Source organism: Pseudopipra pipra, chromosome 5, assembly GCF_036250125.1.
Source record: "Pseudopipra pipra isolate bDixPip1 chromosome 5, bDixPip1.hap1, whole genome shotgun sequence".
Taxonomy (NCBI): domain Eukaryota; kingdom Metazoa; phylum Chordata; class Aves; order Passeriformes; family Pipridae; genus Pseudopipra; species Pseudopipra pipra.
In genome coordinates this window covers 32,087,622-32,111,516 of record NC_087553.1, presented here as the reverse complement: position 1 = coordinate 32,111,516, position 23,895 = coordinate 32,087,622, and the positions used below count along the sequence as shown (strand labels likewise).

The following is a 23,895-nucleotide window of genomic DNA, read 5'->3' as shown; positions in this document are numbered from 1 at the left end:
AGACTGTAACTTCTTCAGTCAATCTCTAGTCTGTCAGTTCTGGTGCATTTCACGCATGCTATATGTCAGTTCTCAGTTTCCCCTCACTTAAATTGTCAGGGATACATTTATTACACAGTACTCACAGGAAGTCTCGGAATTTCAGGCAGACCTATTCATTCTCAAGGAGTGTCCTTTTGTTCAGTGAAGACTTTTGAGTATCTTAGCTTACACATTCATTCTGGAGGCAGCCGCCATGATTCCATTTACCCAAAGTACTATCTGGAGTGGGGCTGTTACCATCTTGAAATTGCAGTTTAAAGTTAACCAGTAATACAGAAGAGTACTTTTCCATATTTCCAGTGAAGGAGCTGAGAAAAAAAGATCTGTAAGAAACCATTGCTGCAATTTTATTTTAACAAAAGGGCAGATTTATTCATGTTTACAAACAAGTTTCAAAAACAAAAAGGAGAACATGTATGCTACCCACTAACAACCTTTCAAAATGCCAACAGCCCTCATGCTGCATGAAGGATTCTATAGATTAGAAAAAAATCACAGTTCCACTCACAGTTCACCAAGACAGCACTAAACTAACATGATTAGACAAAAACAAAGGACTAAGATTCTGATGTATTTTGATTTAATCCATTTTGCCCGAGATAACAGAAATATTTCAAGCAAGTTCCATCACATATTGATGTCCTGCATTAAACAATCCTAAGTTCTGAACAAAAGTTATTCATTAAGTTTCTCAAAATTTTTAAAAATTAAACAGTTGTTTCAAAACCATTAAGTAGTAAATGTATTTAAGAAACTAATTAGGACAGAGGCCATAACTTCATTAGAACACCACTGCTCATGTTTTTACAAAGCATTAGTGTTATCTATTTGGCTATTAGTAGTAGCAATTTATCTACAATATTTAACAAGGTAAATTGCAGGCAAAATTTAGTACAGTTTCAATAGAAACACCCTTTTCCTGAAAATACAGCAGTATTTGAAGGACTAGTTTTTTTGTTGTTTTTTATTTTTTTTGTTTTCTTTTGTTTTCTTCTCTGCATCATTTATAAGGAAGCTTCCCATCTATGAACAGGAACAAAAAAGTATCTACAAACCTTGTAAACAGATCTGTATCATTTATAAACATAAATAATCCAAATTATTAACAGCCAACAGCAGAAATTAAAGTATCAATTCAATGATCCAGGGCCTCCTTGACCTTCCCAGCCTTCCCCTCAGAAAAGGATCATGATAAACTAAAGCTCTGCTAACACACTCTTCAGGATCATTCTTAAGTACAACAGATGATCCACAGGTCACTTATGCCGAGTTACTGTTTATCTGTCAGAGTTCATTATTACTCCCACCCCCAGAAAAGCACCCTCCAGTCTGGCAGAAAGCTTTTTTTAAAAAAATAAATCTACATTCGTACAAGTGTGTCTTCTGTTGAAGTCCAAGACAAGAATATCATCTTGTCCATCATAATGTGTGAAGAGACCCAGTTTCAATTTCTTTACAAAGCAGCTAGTGTGTTAACATTCAGCTTACAATCAGAGTGATGTTTCCAAACTATGTAGTGGGCTTCCTGGGGATGAAGAGGTAGCAGACTTGTTCATGTCTGTTGTAAGGTGAATTCCACTGTCAACCGCATTGTTATTTTTATTGGGAGAGGGTGGGGGAGTAGAGTTGCGTTTTGTTGGCGCATCATCTTCAGCATCAGTATCATCAATAAGGGGAATATGAGGTTCGGAGTCTTCTATTCTAAACTCAGGATGCGTCATAAAATTGTGAATTGAACTTCGTGTCTCAGGTTTCTCTAGCCCCTCGTACAAGGAGCTACGAAATGCATTCACCACTCGGATCTGTAAACAAAGAAAAAAAGCTTGTTAAAATGCTGCAGATTTACTGGTAATGGCATGGTTCTTATGAGTCTGAATCCACAAACAGCTAGACATGAGTGAATCGAATTTGTATGATGCAGTGGAACTTGCAATAAACTGTAAAAAATGAAGAGCATTTCAGTAGAGCACTGCCAGTCTACACAGTAGGAATAAAAATTGTGAAAGTATTGCAAAAAGCTGAAGGGCCCTAAAAATTCAGACGTGGCACTAGAATTGTTCAATTATTTAACATGGGCTAAGCATTTTTCAGAAGTGAGGCCAACAATTATTTACTTCTTTACAAATTACATAAATCTTAATGAGTGTTTTATTGAATACTTGGGGGAGATTGGAGGGACAGAAGGAGGGATATGCTGAAAATAAGTTAGGGGATAAAAAGGGTTACTAATTCTCATGCTAGGAATTATGATGTCAACTGACTATGAAAAAGCCAAGCAAGTGTAAGCCAATGTCACAATGACTGAACATTAACGAAGTCATGCAAAAAAGGATACCACTATAACAGCTGTAAAAATTCGAGTATATACCCCTTTACCACACTATAGAAAGTTCCTTAGTGAATAGTGCTTTGGAAACTTAAGACCAGCACTATGAAATTGAACAGTGTATTGTACAGTTTAGTAGCCAGGACAGGTTGTAACTTTGAAGAGACTACTTAAGTGCCAACAAGTATGAGAAAAGCAGGGTGATCAGCCTTTGCTCAAGTCTTCAATCTACCTTGAATTCATGGACGAAATTCCCAGGCTGAGTATTGTTTTGTATCTTTATATTGTCTAATAGTTTTCAAATCCGAAAGCTTACAGATTCATAAGTAAACCTTTCGTAGTTAAAAGAACAGCTTCATTTTACTAATTGTGCATGTCTAGGTTGACTTGAATTTCAAATTGTAATTTGAATGATCAAACCAGCTGCCCACACCCCCCTTCTCTAAAGTCCCACGTCTCCCTGACCAACTACAGGAATTCAGGATTCATTCTTGAACTGATAAACCAAGTCCGTGACCTCTTTGTCCAACACTTCTGCCAATATACAGTTTCCGCCTTCTGTTAACTCCCCATTCAATCTCAACATCCTTAAGTCTCCAGCAAAGCAGTGTCAAATAGTGTTAAACAGTAAGCAGCAGAGCAACTCCGTAGTAAATAAGAACTTACTGTTACAAACAGCAAGTCAAATTTAAAGCTTTTTTTAGCACATCCAAGATGACCTGTTTCAAGCTGAGAAATAAGTCATAACTAGTACTTCCATACTGTTCCGTGATAGTAAAAATAAAGTGACTTCCAGGCGAAGGAATGAGGCTGGAAGGTCAAGCAGATCAAGAGCAGACTTCAAAGCAGCTAAGATACAACAAGGAAGTTCACTGTAAACAGAGAAGGGATCCCCAAAAGCAATGCATTAAATCAAATTTATTAAACAGAATCATTGCACATGATAAAGTCTTATGTCCTGACCTCTAGAAATAGCATTGTTTCCCCATGGCTCCTCCCTCAGACCACTTGCACAAAGAATTTTACTCAAAAGCTATCGTGTCCCCATTTTTATACTACAGGTACACGCTGAGCCCAATTCACCATGGAGACGGGGAAGAGGGCACAGGGGGTGCGGGGACAATACAGGGGTGGGGCACGCACGCAAGGGGGAGGACATAACTATCACTAAAGGGATGACAGGCAATAGGCTGAATGTGCTAGAGAAAAGATTACAAGAGCAGCTAGTACTTAACTGTTCATCCCATGAAAAAATTGAGCACGCTGTCAAGGAGTTGGCACGTTACATGAGGTTTAAACAAGTCCAGCCAGCTGCATAAACTGTCTTGGCACTTACCAAGAAAATTAGCAGTGACAGTGTCAGACTGAAAGTTTGCAATGCCTTTATTTGGCATGTTGCATCCCACTGTGCCATTTATGTGGCAACATGAAATATGAATGTCTCCTGGGACAGTTTTTTATTGCTAACAGACGAGAAGTTAGAACATCAGCAGTAATGGAAAACAATTTTTGGCTTAACAGGACAGCTGTAATTATCATAGAATATAAACATATCCACAATAAAGGTTCAGTTTCCATGCAAAATGCATACTACCTAAGTGGACTAGACACTCCAGCAAACCTAGGACCATCAAAGAGTCCAGTCGTAAAGGCAGAAATCAAACTATCAGCATTTTAAGCTATATTTTAAAAGGGTAAATCTAGCATTTTTAAGGCTTTCTTTTCACCTACTCACAATAATTAGACTAGAGGGATAACTATAAATAAATTGCATAAGTGAGGAGCAAACAAGACAATTTGTTAAGTGTAATTTATACTGTCATCAGGCCTTGCTCATATAAGTACCAGAATAGCATGGAATGCAGTAAGCACTCCAAGTCGTCCTAGCCAGACAGCTGCTTAAGAGTTGCAACCTTCATAGGAAAAGCTGAACTTTCTTCCAACAAACAGTTCCAAAAGAGAGACAGTAACACATCTGCTTCCCATTAATACATATATTAGCTATCAAAAGTTGTCCTTCTAGAGAGTGTAGCAGAAGGCTGTACTACTTCGTGAGGATAAAATACTAGTTCTCTCCTATGGTAGCTCTGCATCTGCATTGGTCATTTGATGCAATGAGATGCTGCAGTGCCCAGTAGATTCTGCTCAAATAGCAGCATGGAATGACATTGCTCTCTAGAGAATTCTGAATGTCTAATTAATGTTCTGGAGTGTAGTTAGGGATACAGGTTACTAATTAGCATTTTAACTAGGAGATGCAATCCTGTGCTTCATTTTGTGTTCTTGAGGCATGTAAATTTGTGAGCAGAGCTTCTCAATAATACTGCAAGGTAGGGAAATAGCTGTCTCACCAATGGAGAACAAATACAGTGTTAAACACTTGTGCAAGCTCACACGCAAATTCTGGCCAAGCCCAAACATAAAAACCAACAAATTCAAAAAAAATCTGAAGAGACTATTTCATTTAAGACAGCTCCTGAAATTAAGGGTCTTCATCCACCTGGTAATCTGAAAGATTAAGTGGGTAGGGGAAGAGGGAGAAGAAGCCCTCTCAGAGCTATTTTAAAAAACAATTATTTACCAGATCTCTATGAAGTTAGAGAAGGAAGTTAAAAGAAGGAAGTTAAACGTGATATATAATTAAGATGGAAAATTCTTTTAGCAAAGATATTGGCTATCAGTATTTAACTACAACTGCTATGCATCTTCAGGCTCCAGAGTTTAGGCCTACATCCAAGAGTAATTAAATCTCTAGCCTCTACAGAGAGGAAGGCTGAAACTGAAACGCCACTTAATAGCACAATATAGAGAGGGCAGAATTAAGGTGACACAAACTTCTCTTTCACTGATGGCTTATGAACTGCTCCCCGAAGAACCTAGAGAGGAAAAAAAACCCTTCAGATTTGAATGGAAGTTTCCCCATTTAATGCTTAAACATTTTTTTTTCTTTTTATATTAGCTAATTACATATTTCTTCTGACTTGTATGCATTTTAGAAGCCTTGTTTTGCCACCTGAATCCTGATGTTGAGAAAGCTGTTATTCAGTAAATAAGGTCCAACGAAAGCAGAGATTCATAAAGTTCCTCACACGCTACAAAGAAAATGCATTTAGTGCTCCATGCTCTAACTACATTCATATTTTCAACATATCATTTGCTTCCAAATCAGCTTGCTTATTTAAGTATTGTACTGCAGTGCAAGAGATCTATTTTTGTTGGCCTGGGTCCACGATTATACAGTTAATTCACTTATACAATGTAAGTCACCCTATGAGGCATATACTCGAAAATTTACAACAGTTTTCCCTGTTTATCTTAAAAATCCCTCTGTACACGAATGGATGAAGGCACAGGATGTGCAGGCTCACAGCTTTCACATTAAAGTCTTGTTGAAATTGTTCCACCTGTTCTCAGCCCTCTAAGAAAAAAAAAGTCTTGAGGACTCCACTTTGTGGAAGAGCTCTATAAAAGCCTGAACGATGATTTTAAGTACTAAGGAGAAAATGAGAAACGTTAGGTACGTGAATTAGGAAATGTTAATTTCATGCACTTTAGGAACACACACTCACACCCCACAGTAGTAGAAGCAGTAGTAGAGGAAAACACTACATGTGTAGGGGTAGAAATATTTGTTACATCATGGTGCTGGCTGGCGATGGAGGGTTGCCGCCTTAGAGCCCCCTGAATGGTACTTCCACTCTGGAAAGCATTCACTACATCCATCTGCAAGGAATCAGAGATTGTGACAGCTTGCTCAGCAAGAGAGAGAGAGAACAAGAGAAAGGACCATCCCATCTATAACACACAAAAAAGTAAAGAAAAAAAGGCACTTTTTAAAAAATAGAGCAGATACATAGGCAAGAGTTGCATTTAAAGCTGAAGAAAACAGAGGACCCTGAGGGATTACGCATCCACCCATACCCCCTTTTGACAGTCTCAGTCACACCACTTAGAACTGCCACCTTAGTCAAAAGGGCTGGAGATGGAGAGATTTCCCTCATAAAACCCACTGTGTCCTACCTTTTTCAAGACCATACCTGAGTTTGTATTCTGTTTAGGCCTCTAAACCACAAGATCTGACCACGACGCAATTCTCTCTCAGCATGATCAATCTCCTCTACATCTTCTGCTAGTTCTTCTTCAGGAATCTCTTCCTTTTGTGTTCCATGACCAGCTTCTTTGAGGAATTTCAGACGGCTGGTTGGAATTGTTGAAATCAACTAACAGTGAATGAAATATATAAATCAGGATTGTTCCTTTTTTTTTTAACAACAACAACAACAAAAAAAGGCTTAGCATGATATCCTGCATACAATTAGCAAAGTTGAAAACAGTAATTACATAAATGAATCAACGTAGAGCGATCACTCCAGCTGAATAGCTGAAAAGCTGTGAATATCCTTACCACCTCAAATGAGGTGTGAAATTAAACTTGGACTACAAAAAAACCTTGCCAGGGACAAAGAATTCCATGTTAACGTTACCTGACAACGCCAGGAAGGAGCAGTACTGAAGCTAAAAAGTCATTAATTCTGTAATTTATACTTGTATCTAGGGCTTTCAGAGCTCCACCAGTTTAACGAGCACGACGTGTTACCTCAAATGAGACCTACATCACCTAAAGTAGCCACAATTAATTCAGAAATACAGAACAGACATTCATTCATTTGTGACCTGGAAGTTATGAATCCATTTCCAAGGCGAGTGATGTTTTTAAAATTGCATGTATCCCAAACTGTTACTTTGCTACTTGGGTATAGCAGTTTATTTATCTTAAGCTAATCAAAAGCTGCATCTGGCTGTTCCAGCTTTCCTTTTCATCTCCACCTTCAGGGCTATTCTGGTGAACTATGTAGTTAGGGGGCGTCATCTTTTCATACATCCCATCTAGCAGCTCCACATCAATTCCAAGTCTGCTTTCCTTGATCATCGCAAACTTAGGGGACCATTTCCACAGCTGCAGAGGAAAAAAGACTGCTCCAAAAGCAAGATAAACAGCCCTTCATGCTGAAACTGCTACTATGAATGCTCCCAGCTCTTTGACTTTAATGAGATGCTAGAGCAGAACGAACTGCAGTAGGGAAGCTCTGCCCTCGCAAGACATTTTGGGTCAAAGGTATTTCAAGCCGTCTCAATTTTCTCTTCTAGGCTACTTTTAAACCTCAGAGTGACTCTATTTGATTTTTTAAATAATTAATTTTCCAGAGAACCTTCTTAAAAAGTGTACCCACTTTTAGAATATGCATCTATGTATGTATTTACAACTAAAACACACCCTACCAATATTATGCTGAAACATGGAGTCTCTTTTACATAACAGAAGGAAATAAACTGTAATGAAAAACTCTTCATGTGGTATGAAAAGTTTAAACAACTGTCATTAAATAACAGAAAACTCCATAGCTCTAAAGTTTCATGTAAATAAGCTTGCTGCTTACAAGCACTGTCATACATGCAATAGTAATGAAACCCTGGGGAAGAGGGGGTAAGTCAAAATGTAATAGCTTAATAGATGGAAAGACTTTCCAATTATTTCACAATTATGCAAATGAAGATTAAAGAGAAAGTTGGTTTGAGTTTTGCTGCCTTTCTTGCTACTCCAGGACATTTTGAAATCAAGAAAATGTTAGCAAGTTTAACAACTCTGATTTTTCAAAAAAAAAAAAAAATTTAACACCTAGTTAAACGCATTTCAACATTAACATATTCATTTCATCTTGTATTCTTACAAAACTTTCTGGTACTCATCTGGCTGAAGATATAATTTCATATCTAAAAGGTAACTACAGCTGATTCTAGTTTAAAAATACTCAACAAATCAGCCACAGAACCTAGTTATGAAATGTATTCAAACTAAGGACTTTCTAGTTATTGAACTAGTCAGTTTTCATCAGCATTTACCATTAATCCCATATACCCACATTCAGTACACTTGAAAGATCTGAATGCTAGTGTATTTGTATTTTCTATGTAAAGTATACTAATACAAGCAGATATTTGGCATTTTGAAAAATGCTAATTTACCTGGCCCCAGAGTAGTGTGCCCATGCCCAGGAAAATGGACCACAGCCACTGTTCAATTGAGAGTTCTGAGCAACTGAAAGGCTTCCCACCAAACTGCACAATAACTATCTGTGAAGAGCAACATCATTAAACATGTATCAGTGACCTGTTACTAAAAAATTCCCTAATGTGTCAAGATCACTACAGGCAACTCTGCATTAGAACATAAGATTTCTCATTTTATTAAGCATACTCTTCCACTATCTCAGCAGTTTGAGCAGGTTTCCAAACCTAAGCCATCTTTTAGGCTTTTCAGTCTTTCAAGAACTACTCAGTCATTCTTCAAACGTCACACTCACAAAAACCTGTTGAGTCCTTCATTTTGCTTGCAGTTTTTTCATTTCACAATTACAGCATGTATTTGATGCTACAAATTTACAGTGATTATTTCTCCTATAAACACCCATCTCAGAACTAATTTGATTAATAAACTTGATTAAATCACAAATGTGTAAGACATGAAATATTCTAGAAGTAAATCTACAGGATACTACTATGTATCCTATCAGTGTTAAATGTCAGATTTAAATCACCACAGTGTGACAACTACATAGGAATTGTGGGGGAAGGGGGCAGAGATCTCAAAAGTTTAATTGAGTTCCTACTGACTCACCTATTACAACAAGCTGTATGAACTCTAATAAGCAAGGTATCCCTCTGTATAGGAACTATATGCATGAAAGTCTGCCCTGGAGAATCAACAATTTAAAGTAACAGGGCAGGCATGAAAAGGAGACAGTATTGACCATTAAGTAGGACACATGACAGCTGAAAAGCCAAAGAGTATCTTCTTTTATTAACACAGAATAAAACACAGACAAAAACTCAGGACTTGGGAAGGCCACCAAGTTTATAAAGGGAACACAGTTGTATGAGTAATTTCTAAATGTTTGGCTTTGTTGCACAACAACAGTCAATCTGCTGCATATGCAACCCTAAAAATAAGAGTAGCTTCTGTAGAAGTGTCATCTAAAAAAACCTAAACCTGGGAGAGTAAGTGCCCTAACTTTCCATGAAGCAACAGTGCATACATTTGCAATGCTTGGACTGCTATGAATTCCATCAACTTCATGGAATCCCACATCTAAGGAGAAGCATAATGGGTAGGTTAAATCTTACATCTGCAATAAGTTAATTTAAAATGAAAGCGTTCTGAAATAAAGTAGTATACTGATTTGTTATTTCTTCTGATTAATTAAAGTTAAGGCCCTTTAGAAGGTGAAACTGTTTTTTGTAAACTATTTTCTTTAGATTGAATTTTAACTTGGTGTTTCTCAACACCAGCTTGTTAACCCAATCAATTTAAGATAATTTCATTTCATTTGTTAGCATATACTGAGTTAACTATTTAGCTTTTAAAAATCCCCCTACATGCACCCAGACATCAGTTTTCTTCACCTAAAACAGCACCTCTACAGATAACTCTAAAATATATACCACTACATATAACTGATTTCTGCACTAGTAAGATAAAGACTGATATTTAAGTTTCTAAAGCTTATTCATGTCCTAATCTCATTAAGAAAATATAAGCTGTACCTTTTCTATGCTTGTTTAAATGCACTCTCATTCAGATGCAAAGGTAGATACTATAAGGAAGATTTGGGGGCAGGGGATGAACAGATAGATGACACACACAACTTCATATTTTGCCAAGAGACTAGAACACTAAAGTCAAATTGAAGGACTAGAAAATTCAAAAGGTACAAGTACTTTTACATTCTGGTTTTACCAATTTCAAAGAGGTCTTACCTGAAAACACCATGAAGCTGCAAGTGACTTATAGCAAGTCTAACACCGAAGTTTTTTCACATTGCAGAAATTAAATCCCTGGCACTAGCTGATTGGCATTTCAGGTAAGCAAGTACATCAGTGTACTAGATGCATTTTCCCCAGCCCTCCAAGAATTTACTTACCTGCACAACAAATGTCCCCAGAACAATAGAACAGAAGATAGCGTTGTTAAAGATTCCTTCAAAAACGTTTCTTTCACCATGAATTTTTCGGGCATTAATTTCATTAAAAAGCTGCATCATCACAAATGTATTAAATACTATAGTATAATGCTCTGAAGGAGGAGCATGCAGAGGTGCATTTCTTCCACTATCGATATCAAAAATTTTCTCACCTGTGTATAGAAGGCATTTATCAGCAGCTTAATTAGTGTCTTTACACACACTACAACAAAAAATAGTTTTAAAAAATCACATCTCTCTACAACATTGAGAATAACTTCATAAAGCCTCAGTATTCTTACCAGCAAACAGGAGTGTGAATACCACAACAAGTTGGTAGAATGCATGACCCAAAATGTTCTTCATCATTGTACGAGAAATCAAAGGTTTGTTTCTACCATAAGGCTTTCGCAACAGAAGAGCTTCAGTGGGCGGTTCTGTTGCCAGGGCAAGCGAAGCTAATGTGTCCATTATGAGATTTACCCACAGCATCTGCACAGCTTTGAGCGGAGAATCCTATAAAGATAGATACATAAACCCTCCAGTAGAAGTGCACAAGTTTCAACCATTAAAGGCATTTATTATACAACACTGGCATGATCTGGAAAGCATTATGTTCTTTGGACTACAGTTTAACTGAAAGTTTGACAAGAGTTAATCAGTCATGACATTTTCAACATTTATTAGCTGAAACAATCCACTACTGGTACGTACTTGTGTTATGCATGCTCCTGTAAAAGCAACAATTACTGCTACTACATTGACAGTAAGCTGGAACTGAAGAAATTTGGAGATGCTGTCATAGACATTTCGTCCCCACATAACTGCTTTAACAATACTTGTGAAGTTGTCGTCTGTAAGGATAATATCAGAAGCTTCTTTAGCTACGTCTGTTCCAGCAATACCCTGGTAGAAAAAGAAAAACACCATGAAATATAACGAGATGCACTGACCTATGTGATAAAAGCTATTATTACATCCTTGGTCAGCATTCACTTTGATGCACCATGTTGGAAGGATCCCTTTAATGTAAGTATCTAAAGGCCTACTGAATTAAGTTCTACTCAAGCATGGGAAAATCTGAACAAACAAACAAAAGAAGTCATGTCTTTAAAATAAAGACCTTAATAGAAATCCCCAAGTTGATGATAAAGACACACCCATTCCCCAAAGAAATGTTGCTGAACCCTGTTCAAGCTGAACGCCACCAGATGGTGCAGTGCTACACAGTTCAGGCTCTGCCCTAAACGGTTTCCTGTATGGATTCCAGCAGCAGGCAACACATGTGCTCGGAACACAGTAGAATGATAAACATTACAAAAAACCTTTTGCAGAAGAACATTAGCATCAAACAGTGGAATATACAATGTTATTGCATATGCATTGCAATGCAATATGACATTCTTAAATTTTAAGCACCTGTAGTCTCCTACAGTATCCAAACAATTAAGATGACTTCTGTGTAACACCTACTTCAAAGATCTTTATGTTGCTTTTGGCATTCCAAAACCTCTAACTCGATAGCAAATTTAATGATCCCTACTCTTGATATATTACTTTGTCAATGATATGAGTGACCTGCGCAGCTATGTGTACACCTTAAAAGGTACCTTTAGATATCATACAGTGGATGGTATACTTTAAGTGCTATTTAGATAAGCAGTTATGGAAAACAGTTTCTTACACAGATGAACACAGACAGCAACTGCAGGAAACATTTAAGTTCTAAAAGAGGAAAACAAATTGGCCCCTGATAGTGGCAAATACAACAGCTATACAGTTGCAGAACACTCATTAAGACAACACTGTTACAGTTTAGAGAAAATTTCAGATGTAGTTGTCAAATTTCTAAGTCATGCTTTTGAAAAATGCTCCTTGAGAATGATGTGAAGCTCTTCCTCTTCCCATTTTTTTCTCTCAAGATTAGAATCTGAGTCAGTGCATCTGCATGTGGTGTAGGAGGAGTGTGGTCTTCATTTTGTTTCCCTTCAAATGCTTAATAATGCCTTTTTAAAGACTACAGTAACCTGCTAGCACCAAACTGCACGTCTTCAGTTTAAGACTGAGACGGAACCTTGTGGCAAAGGGAAGGTTGAGGAATCTATCTTACTGTATCTTGAAAGAAGCACAAGAAAGATGAAACCTACATACTTAAGGCATGAGTCTATCTAGTATTAGCACTTAAAAGCCAAGACATGGTTTAGCAACCACGTAAAAGGGTAGTTGAGAATTTAAACTGAGAAAGCCACATAATCTAAGGAATCATCCAGACAAATGCAGATCCTAAATTGTCATAAAATGCTGCAGCTTCAGATGTACTCGATATGGCCTCCAAAGCCAGTTTAAACATCAACTGGCAGTCTCCCTGTTCCTATGTATCATTTCATGGGAAAGATGATTAAGCTCATTCCATATTGCATATAAGCTTAACTTAAAGTCAACACAGTATGCTATTTACTGCTGGAAGTCCCTTTATGTTGAACATATCTCATTTCAGATATCTTCAGTATCTGTAATTCTGTTCCGACACTTTGTAACAAGCTTTGGTGTAAAAGGTTTTTGATTTGCAAGTAACTGCAAATCTGCATTTTTAAACTTTTATTCAATGGCAAATGCCACAAGGACATTTTCCATCAACTAAAAACATGTTAAAGTTGGAAGAAAAACTAATTAATATTAGGTGAGAGAGAAGTTGACTCCATTAACTTCGTTGTATGTTAAGCTCTTAATCTTAAATGATTTGGTAAGTTATTGATAAAATATTGAAGATTTTTAAAAAATCATACCATAGCAAATCCAACATCTGCCTTCTTCAGAGCTGGACCATCATTGGTACCATCACCAGTTACTGCTACAACTTGCCTCTGGTCAAAGACAGTGCTGTCAATTATACCTGAAATAAAATGACATAGCAGTGTTACAGCTCTAAATTGACAACACAGCAAAGATTAAACCTGAAAGAGAAAGCCAGTTTTTGTCTTCTTCAGTCTCAAAAAAAACAAACACACCAAAACCCCTAACAAAAAAACAACAATCACAAAAGATAGTTCTATACTTGGCTCTATTTCTCAAGCAGAAAAAAAAAATCAGTTGGCAACACCTTAACAGGTGTTTCCCACGACTTAGTCCTATCTTTTTCCCCTAGAAGCAGGAAAAAAAGAAAGTCTAGCTTTACTTAGAAGCTCAGAGTTTTTACTTGCCTTTTACTAGAGTGTGTTTGTCAGTGGGAGAAGACCTTGCAAGAACACGAAGCTTTGGCCAAATTTTATCTATTCGCTCTTGCTCTATCTGCAAAAAAAGCATTGGTTATATTTTACAGTTAGGACACTTAAGATATCTGTTGATGCACTTGACATAGTCAGTATGCTTACCTCTCCTTTTTCATTGCGTATTCTCCTGTTAAAGTCTTTGCCCTCTAAACACAGGAAGTCTTCACCAGGATTCAGAATACCACATTTTAATGCAATAGCACGAGCAGTGTTAATGTTATCACCTGTGACCATACGTACAGTTATGCCTGCACGTTGACACTTCTTTATTGCATCAGGTACCTGTAAAAAAGAAAAAAAAAAAAACCAGGCTCAGAGATTGTACATTAGCTGAATAAATCTAGACATGTGAGTGAAAAAAATGTTTATGGCTCAGGCCAGGATAACTCTTATTTTAAAATGAAGACTGTAGTTACGGAAATTTTTTAAAAAATTAAGTAGCACATCACAATTCTTTTCCTGAAAACACACAAATAGCAATTCTGGCAAAGAGGCTTTGTTTCTATCATGTCAGTTCCCCTTCCCCCTGCAATTTTTCAAATACTGCAGTATTCGGAAATACCACAAAAATCTTCACAATATGTTAAGCTGTACTGAGTATTGGCATTTCATTTACGATTCTGTGAAATAAACTACAGCTCATACTCCACTACTTCACGCGCGACTTGTACTGTAAAGTGACAACAGTGCAGATCAGCCTGGAGTTCCACTTATATGTGGCATAAAAGCTTTCACTATTGAAAAACCTCCTTAGACCTCAACCGCAAGCCAAACTCCTTACCCACAGTTCTCAGGCGACAAACTCACCTCTCTCCATCATCTCCCATGAGAAGCTGGCAACCAGCACAAAGACCAATATTATCCTAACCAAATAGTCCTAATATTCCAAGAGGTATAAAAAATGTCAAGTTGTTCCATTTACTGAGACCCTGCATAGTAAGCACCTTAAGTTATTAGTTTCTACAGAGCTTCAGTAACACAGCATAAGTGACATTAAGTAGTTTTAATCTGCTTTTATAGCTCCATTAACTTTCCCCTCAAGAAATTAGATTTTCATTTATTAACTATGCTTAAGGCATACAATAGCAGTTCATTTTCTTGTACTCTCTGCATGATGAAAAACATGAATCTCTTGTAACAAAACTACTCCAGCTTAGTTAGTGACCCTACCTCAGGTCTCACAGGATCTTCAATCCCAACAACAGCAATGCATGTCAGACCAGTAACAATATCATTTTCGTTGTCCCACTCTGGCTCAGGTTCCCCTGCTGGGAAGTCTCTGAATGCCAGGCAGATGGTTCTGAGACCTTCAGAAGCCATTGGCTCAATTACAGTTTTCACAATATCATCACGGTCCCTAGGTCTAAATACCTTTGGTTCTCCATTAGCACTCAGTATTTTGAAGCACCTGGAAAGAAAGATTTAAAGAGTTATCAAATTTTAACCAGAAGTTCAGCCTATTCAATGGCTTATTACTCAAGTCCAGTAAGTCTCCATAAGCTTTGTTTTCATTAAGACACACACACACACAAAAAGCCAGTAGTGGCATCTATAAGGTAATCTTCTTCATACGCACGTAATTTCTTCCCAAATGCAAAATGTACTTTCTGTAGAAAGTGAACTGAGCCAGTCATCCTAGGATGAAAGTAAAGCTAATGACTTTAGGATACAAACATTAGTTACCTCCCAGAAGTATCCACTTCTGTATTGCATATAAACAGAGCGGTGTTTGCGCTGGTTGAGTCAGGCAATCCAGTTCAACAAAATAATCTCACCTTGTTAACAGCTATGCAAGTCTCAGAAGTACAGCACGATTCTAGAACATGCACATGCTGCTTAACAGCTGTAAACACTAAACTTACAGCACTAAAAGCAAACTCTGGTACTGCTAACCTTTAAGAGTAGAAAGGTTTGCACCCCTCCTCCCCCCCGTTTAAATGCAGAGAATTCAGGAAGCATCTGGCATATGTGGTAATGTGAAATATTAAATTAAAAACAAATACTTAAACTGATTTAAATGTTTGTATAAGAGACTAGATTTAACACTATGGACTCTAGCATTTCAGCACGTGTTCTTTAAGTTACGCTTCTTCATGCCAAAGATGCCACTGCTTTCATAGACAGCATATATACTTTATCTATATTGGTGCCATGAATATAACATTATCAAATATTTTGAACAAGAAAATTAGTCTTGTTCATGTGCCCTTTGCAAAGTTTTGCCATAAAGCAACACCATACCTATTTGTTTTACAAATTAGTACAAATGCAGCACTGAACAAAAAAAAGTTCAGACCTGGCAGATCTGCAAAGATGACTACAATTACATTTAAGTGTTTAGTCCAAGGAGTTAGGGAATTCCCTAGAATGTTTCCACCTCATACAGGAAATTAAAATGAAGCAGTCCCCTAGAGTTTTAAAATATCCATCATAACAGAAATTTGAAGTCCATTTGAATTTCCTGATTTTGGTTATCTGTTCAAATGTAGTGGTCCTGAAACCTTACATCAGGCGTAATTATGAGACAAAGCCCCCAAAACTCAGGCTGCTGGAAGAAACACGGGCATATTCAACATAAGAATGATTTTAAGTGGAAGGCTGAGCCAGAAGCAACCATTGATTACTGCTATGTTCACCTGAATCACATCCTCACTATAAACTCCGTGTGCCACAGATTCTTCTGGCCTGGTAAGATGCCTTCAGTTCTTGGCTTTCTAAGAAGGAAGTAGTTTTGTTTAGAAAAAAACTTTCTTGGGCCAAATTTTTCTTCAGTAGGTGTCTGGCTCAGTTTTTAGAAAACTATTATCTGATGTTACAGGTTGAGATGGAGACAGAGGTGTCTTTGTGTCTTCAGATCATGTAGAAATGAGCAATTAGGCCCTAATTAGCACAGCACTTACAGAAACAGGTGCCAATAGTAGTCTAGCAGTTCAGTAGTTAACTAAACTTAAGCATCTAGTGAAACCTTTTGCAGAATCAGAGGCTTAAGTAAACAGTTTTATATCAGAGAATTACTGTTCATTAGCTATGTGAAAAAGCAGCCATAAACTGGATATGTTGGAGTGAAAGTTTGGAAGCCGTACAAAGAGTGGCTGAGGACATTGCTTTTGTTCAGCCTGGGGAAGAGAGGAGAGTCTTCACCATGGTCTACAGCTTCCCCTGATGGGAAGCCGGAAGGGCAGGCACTAATCTCTTCTCTGTGGTGACTAGTGACAGGACCCGAAAAAATGGCCTGAAGCTGAGTCAGGGGAGGTTTAGGTTGGATATCAGAAAAAGGTTTTTCACCCAGAGAGTGGTTAGGCACTGGAACAGGCTGCCCAAGGAAGTGGTCACAGCACCAAACCTGCCCAATAAGCATTTGGACAACATTCTTAAGCACATGGTGTAATTCTTAGGGTTGTCCTGTGAGGGGACAGGAGTTGGACTTGATGATCCTTGTGGGTCTCTTCCAACTCAGGATATTCTATGAAATATTTGACTTCATGTTAAGGAAAGAAAAAAGAAAAGTGCTCTACTTGAAAGAATTTCTGCATTTCTTCTACTCTTATTAATAACTCATTTACATCTTATAAATGCTCATGTTTAAGTTTCAGTGTTCAAGAACAGTCATACTTGTTATAATAAAGATGGAGCAGCACAATTGACAAACCAGGCTACAAGCACCGCATAGCAAGTGGCTTATGATGACAAGACTTTTTCCTATTTGATACATACTCTGAAGTAGTTTGGATACTATTCCAATAGTATTCAAATCAGTCTAGGTTTTCTTGTTCTTTGACAAATGCCCTTATTATTTATTTTTTAACTCAGTTACGAAGTTCAGTGGGCCACGTGAGTCTGGGATGAATGACATCTAGCAACTTCTACAGTTCAACTGCTCAATATAATAACTTACAAAATAGTTCTGAAGGTAGAAGTAATGCAGATATAGGCATGCTTATTCACCAATGAGATCTGGCTTAAAACCTAGCTATGCAAAAAAATGCATGGACTTTAAGTTCCACATCAAAAGGAACAAGAGTCCTTTCCAGATTGACATTTTATTCTGAGCACTAATTTGAGGAGAAGGAAGAATTAATCTTTTCTCTTAAGTGCATTACAACTTTCCTAGATAAAGATTTGGAGAGTTACTAGCAAGCAAAAAGGTACATTGAACTGATTAACATAATCAATGTGCTACTCAGACTAGAAATAGTTCGACCTTAGAACCAAAACCAGCCTCCTTACAAACTGCTGTTCCTAGAGACATGAGGCATACATGTTTGATGTCTCTCTTCACCTAGTTAGGAGTTACCACAGCTGCCTTCACATCTTTACAGGTTTGTCTCAGTGCTGTCTAATCACTAAGTCTAATCTCATTCTAATAAATCCTCCATAGATGGGCAGATGGATAAGGAAGCAATTTGCTTTGTCACATTAAAGCCCCTCAAGTTTCTTCATTCATGTTCAACCTCCTATTAAAATTATCAACTTGGACATCAACTTGCACAGTCTAACTAATAGTATGCTAAAAGTAATCACTGTTCAAAGGTACAAGTCCTTCCTGGAATTTAGGACTGTTAGAATCAGCTGTTGGGACTTTACTGGAAGACAGGTGAGCATTTTGACCAACCACACCTAAAAGTAAAATAGGTTAACAAAAGAATAGATCAATTCATAGATGCTATCAGAGAAGAGTTTACAAGTTCAAATTAATCACCACTAGGTTTTTTTTGGGTTTTGAAGTGCTAATTGCCCACCTTACCGTAGCAAGTCAAACAATCGAAGGAGACAAGCTATGATGCTGGCTGCAACCCTAAGGGTATAGGACTGCTGCACTTGTTTGTGATTAGGGAGATAAATTTCACAGACTATGGCACAATGCTGTTTAAGCACGTCAGGTCAGTCTCCTCACCTATCACAACATTTAGCCAAATTTAAGTGCTGAATCACAGTAGTAGTTGTTCTTACTTTTTAAGAACTATCTCAGAGGCACCTTTACTGAATATCCGGAAACTGCCATCAGAATTTTTTAACACAGTACTCATAGATTTTCTAACAGAGTTGAAGGTGTACACTTTGTACAAATCCTCTTCTGGTATCTCATTTCTTACGTCCTGATAATCACGTTTTAAATCCAAGAGCAATCCCAGCAAGGCACATTCAGTTTTATTTCCAACATGACGTGGTAGGCCACCTTCTTTTTCAGGAGGCTGTGAGAAGAACAAGAGCCATCATTGAATAGGAAGTTAACTTATAAACCACTGAAGCACAGGATTCAGAAAACAAGGAAGGCCAAGCTTAGCTCTGGGATGGGGAAGTTTTACTTTTTCAATGATTACTTTATAAATTTCTATGAGTCATGATCCAAAGTCGTACTGCTGCTTTTTTAAAAGTAACTTCCATACCTGTTTAGGATCCTTCAGTCTGTTTCTCAGACTCAAAAATCACCCATTAAATTTGTATCAATCAACACAATCTTTCTAAAAGGCATTTTCTATTACTTGAAATACTTATCGGATCAACTGTAGGCCCTGAACAATTATTTTCGATTCTAAAAATACAGGTAAGTTCACATGAACTGATTTAAGCAAGCTAAATTGCATTATTTCTGCTAAATTAAAGTATCCTCTCCTGTAATAATTCTTCCTCAATGACTTAGACTACGATCACATCACCGGTTAGCCTTCTTCTGAACAAACTAAGTCTTTAAGCTTCTTAAGTCTCACTACAAGTTCTGTTTTCCAGGCCATGGCCTACTTAACTGGAAAGAGTTCAGAATCAAGTTTCCAACCCTTTAATACCAGAACAAGTTTCTTATCTCAACAATGTGGGATATGCACATACTAGTCCTATAAGTAAAGAAGTATTTCTTTTGAGATATTTGACTTATATAGCTATAACACTGCAGTGTAGTTTGCAGCAAAAAAGGGAGAAGCGCTTACTCAGTTTGACATGCCTCAGGCAGCTAGAGCTGAACTACATTAATCGTAAGTCAGTGATCCGTTTGCATTATTCAGAGCTGCAAGATTTTGAATTTGGCAATACTGAATACTTGCACTTTCAAAATGTTCACTTTAACAAGTAGTTTAAAGTGTCCAGTTCTGGGCTCCCCAGTACGAGAGGTATCAACATCCAGGCACAAGTACACCCATGGCACACAAAGATAATAAAGGGAGGGACTAGAGCACCTGGCATATGAGGAGAACCTGAAAGGGCCAAGACTGTTCAGTCTGAAGAAGACTCTGGGGAAGAAATGCATGAGAATGTATTAAATGCCTGAATAAGGCAGGTGGGTGGAACAATGTAAAGACAGCCAAGCTAGACTTCCTAGTAGTGCCCAGTGAGAGGACAACAGGCAATGGGTACAAACCGAAGCTCTTGAAATTCCATTTTAACATAAGGAAATACTTTTTTACTCTAAGGGTAGTCAAGTACTTGACCAGGCTGCCCAAAGATTGCAGAGTCTCCATCCTTTGAGATTCTTAGAGCCTGACTAAGCATAGCCCTGAGCAACATGCCCTGGCTGATCCTGCTTTGATCAGGGGAACTGGAACAGAGGATCTCAAGCAGTCTCTTTTAGTCCTCTCTGATTTTGTAAAGCAGACTAACTCTGACCGCATTGGACATAATTTGGTTAAAATGATAGCAGTAAGGGACTTGGTCAGTTTACATGCAGCTACCTTTTTTTTTCCCCGGCTTTAGAAAACAGATTGTGAAACTCTTCACATGCTATAAACTCATCAGTAGTATTTCCATCTTGTTTCAGAAAAATCAGTGCTGTTAAACTTGACTTGCTATCTCAAGTACAGCTATTGAGGAAATTCTTACAGAAGTACCATTTTTATTGGCTGAAAAGCAGCTTTTGGACGGAGTTTTTGCTGCAGTTTGTATATAAAGCATTCATAGTAGAGGCTTCTACTAAATCTTGAAGTACTAATTTATTTACTAAATCCTAATTACTACTTTTACTTTTTACTGCCTTAAAAAATGTTGGGTAATATATTGGAATATTTACAGCAATGAAGCTATGTTCAGAGTTTCAGAAAATAATGCACGCAAAAATGCTAAATAGTCCAGTATTTAAATTTCAAAAATTTTCAAAAATTTTTTTAAATTTCAAAATATTTTGCAAGTCTCAATATTTGAGCAAATATAGTACAATTCTAAAGCCTACAAACTTATACAATGGTATCTGGAAAAAAAAAATCCATGTAGATCCTCAGCTATACTTACTTTTTTTCATTACAGTCTGCTTAATGTTGTACTACTCATATATTTATTTTGAAGTAGCACTCAAATCCAGCCAAGACGCTCTTCAAGTAAGGTAAAGAGTCTCATTTATAAAAACAAACTTAGACACAACTGTGAACTTAGAGAAAGTTATCTTCCTGAGATTGTATCTTTGAATTACCAATTCCAACTGAAATAAGTTATTTTTTTTCCATTTAGTCTCAAATGAAGAGTTCAGAAATTTACAGTACGTACAAAACACCTTATGCTGCATTGTGCCACAACTTAACTGCCTACCACGTGGCCCCCAGACAATTTGCATCTTTTGAGGAAGTTTAGTTATCTTGACTGGAATGAAGAAATCCACTTACCAGTATTTTGGAAGTATAAGCACAATTAACAGAAATTCCTGTCACAAGGTAAGCCATGGTTTTCTCTGGAATAGCTTCTGGTTCTGGAATTTTTTTATAATGTTTTTCATTGATGTAGGCTTGGACCACTGTCATTCTGTTCATGGTCAATGTTCCTGTTTTATCTGAGCAAATCGCTGTAGCATTGCCCATTGTTTCACATGCATCCAGATGTCTCACCAAGTTATTATCTTTCATCATTTTCTAAGGAAATAAAAGCAGTTAGCAGCGATTCATAACCATTACTTCACACTTCAGAAATCCTCATTTAAGAAGTCCAGTCTTACACAGCAGTTTCAGAAAACACTCAGTAAGTTATCTGGCATCTTTCAGAGGAAGAATTTGCAGCTGCCACATTCACTACAGATTCCTTTAAGTCTATTATGTCGCAGTAAACTTCATTTTGTACAACGTACATAAAGACAGTCTTAATCTCACGTATCTGCCTGTCACACAGACTACTGATACTATTCCAACTGTTACGACCAAATAGCTTATGATGACATTTAGAAAGAGAGGTAAAGTTTTAGCTTTACCAGATACAATGTTTAAAAAGTCTTTCTGCTTACAACAAAGATCAAATAAGCTGTGTTAGACTTATGTGAACCACAGATAATACAGACTACTGAGATACTAGGTTCAGACTTAAACCAAAATACAAACCGGGAGCCTAATGTTTCAACTAAAACAGTGAGACTACACAAGTTTCATAGCTTAAATATTGCTTTAAATTCTTTACTTAACAGGTTTGTATAGTATTTTCAGTTCCAAGAGGCAGATTAAGTTCAAGTGATACAACAAGGCCACTACTAGTCAGTGATATAAGTTAAGTTTTAGGACACACCCTAAGCACTGATTGTCTTTATAATTAGATTTTCAAATAAATAGTCTCAGCATGCTGAAACAGTAAGAAAATTAAGAAAACAAACAGCTTAAGTTAAAAAACATGCTGTATAATAAACAGAAAGCTAAGTGTTTTACAGTATTCCATCTTCACGGAGAATCAATCTGGAAGCTTTTGTAGCAGCTGCTTAACAGTTCAGCTAGGTAGAAGTTCAAGCTTACAGAATAATGTTATTTGCAAACTCTTAAACATCTATTTATTGTAAATAAATGGTACAATGCTATGTACTGAACCCATTCATCTTTAGTTGGTGACAACAGGCTGGCAATCCTCACTGTTCAAGTTAGCCTGTATTCAGAGATGAGGAAAAGTACTGCAGTAGAATTCTTTGTAGTTTATGGCAACAAGAAAAGCTTCTTCCCAGTCTATTATATCTGTGTGATGCAGCATAAGTCAGTTTAGATTTAAGAGCTGATGAATACACCAATCTACCTTTAATATCTATTCCCCCTCTATCCACTTACCTTAACAGAGTAAGCCAGAGATATAGTGACTGCAAGTGGAAGACCTTCTGGTACTGCCACCACCAAGACTGTAACTCCAATAATGAAGAACTTCACAAAATACTGAATATAAATTGGTGTACATTCAGCAAGCCAAGGTCTCTTCTGAACCCAGAAGGTATCAATTACAAAATATAACACAAGGATAATGACTGTGATTGCAGACATCAACAAACCTTGTTAAAAAGAGAATAAAAAGTTTTCAGAAATTATCTCAAATATTTGGCAAGACAGATGTAGGTAAGTCAAGTACAAAATACTTCTACCTTTATAGAAGTAGTTTATAACCAAGATTTTAAACAGTCAAGTCAAAACATTGAGGTAGTTCTCATGGATGTTCCAACTTCCAAAGCATGTATTTCCTCATGCATTTCACCTAGCAATTTCTAAAATCATTTTTTCTTCCATTTAATTGAAAAGCATACAGCTAATTATGAGCAGGACACAAAGTCAATTGACTAAGCAGAAATAAGAAGTGAAAAAATTCAGCAGGCCTTCAACGATTGTACTGCTAATTGATTCAGAAGAGTGCTTCAGTGCATGCACTGTCTCAAAGCAGCAGGATAGAAAAATCCATGCATGAAGTATATGGGTATTAAAGGGTACATGGGTAATTACAATGGGTCAAAAGGTACATAAAGGAAAACAAGAGCTTTTGAAATACATGAAAAAAACACATTTGACAAGAACAGTAGTTTATACTAAACATACCATGGAAGCTTTATTCACCATTTGTTAGTACAAGTTCCTCTGAAAAATTAACATTGCTATACATAACTATGGAGTGCTACAGCTGTAAGTTTAATTGCTTTGTCCACAGACTGTAGCAGTTTAATGACACAGATGCTGAAGTCAGCCCTTCTTGAGGTTCTAGAAGTTGCTTCTGGCCTGAATCATTCAATAATTCTACTGAACAAAAATAAATCCTGAAATATTTGAATGAAACTACCACACACTAGATAACGTAGCCTAAAATTTACACTGAACTTCACTGTTCTTTTAGTCTACTTTCAAGCAGCAACAATCTACCAAATATTTTGACAAGACAGCTGAATATTATCTCATAGAAAAAAAAAGTTACATATCAGCAAGGCATATGTTAAGTGGAAATTCCTAAGCCTCTGAAAGTACCAGAGATAACCTAGTTGACCCTACCGCATTTCCCAGATTTCACTCAATCTATAATTCTCTAGATACATTGCTAATTGTCA

General features: G+C 37.1%; 1 protein-coding gene across 7 annotated transcripts in view; it reads right to left on the bottom strand.

Moving 5' to 3' along the window:
• Nucleotides 1–387: 387 nt before the first annotated feature.
• Nucleotides 388–23,895, bottom strand: part of ATP2B1 (ATPase plasma membrane Ca2+ transporting 1) — a 60,212-nt gene continuing 36,704 nt past the window's right edge. For 3 of the 7 annotated variants that reach the window (XM_064655476.1, XM_064655477.1, XM_064655478.1), the window contains exons 9-22: nucleotides 22,646–22,860; nucleotides 21,239–21,481; nucleotides 18,606–18,847; nucleotides 14,826–15,063; nucleotides 13,758–13,937; nucleotides 13,587–13,674; nucleotides 13,173–13,279; nucleotides 11,101–11,292; nucleotides 10,689–10,902; nucleotides 10,348–10,559; nucleotides 8,393–8,500; nucleotides 6,406–6,588; nucleotides 6,005–6,163; nucleotides 388–1,844 (exon numbers count right to left, since the gene is read on the bottom strand). In XM_064655476.1, coding sequence (XP_064511546.1) covers nucleotides 1,533–1,844; nucleotides 6,005–6,163; nucleotides 6,406–6,588; nucleotides 8,393–8,500; nucleotides 10,348–10,559; nucleotides 10,689–10,902; nucleotides 11,101–11,292; nucleotides 13,173–13,279; nucleotides 13,587–13,674; nucleotides 13,758–13,937; nucleotides 14,826–15,063; nucleotides 18,606–18,847; nucleotides 21,239–21,481; nucleotides 22,646–22,860 — 2,693 coding nt within the window. In that variant the 3' untranslated portion in view covers nucleotides 388–1,532. Of the gene's footprint in view, nucleotides 1,845–5,937; nucleotides 6,164–6,405; nucleotides 6,589–8,392; nucleotides 8,501–10,347; nucleotides 10,560–10,688; nucleotides 10,903–11,100; nucleotides 11,293–13,172; nucleotides 13,280–13,586; nucleotides 13,675–13,757; nucleotides 13,938–14,825; nucleotides 15,064–18,605; nucleotides 18,848–21,238; nucleotides 21,482–22,645; nucleotides 22,861–23,895 lie in introns of all 7 variants that reach the window. The other 4 variants (XM_064655481.1, XM_064655482.1, XM_064655479.1 and 1 more) reach the window with 4 other exon arrangements.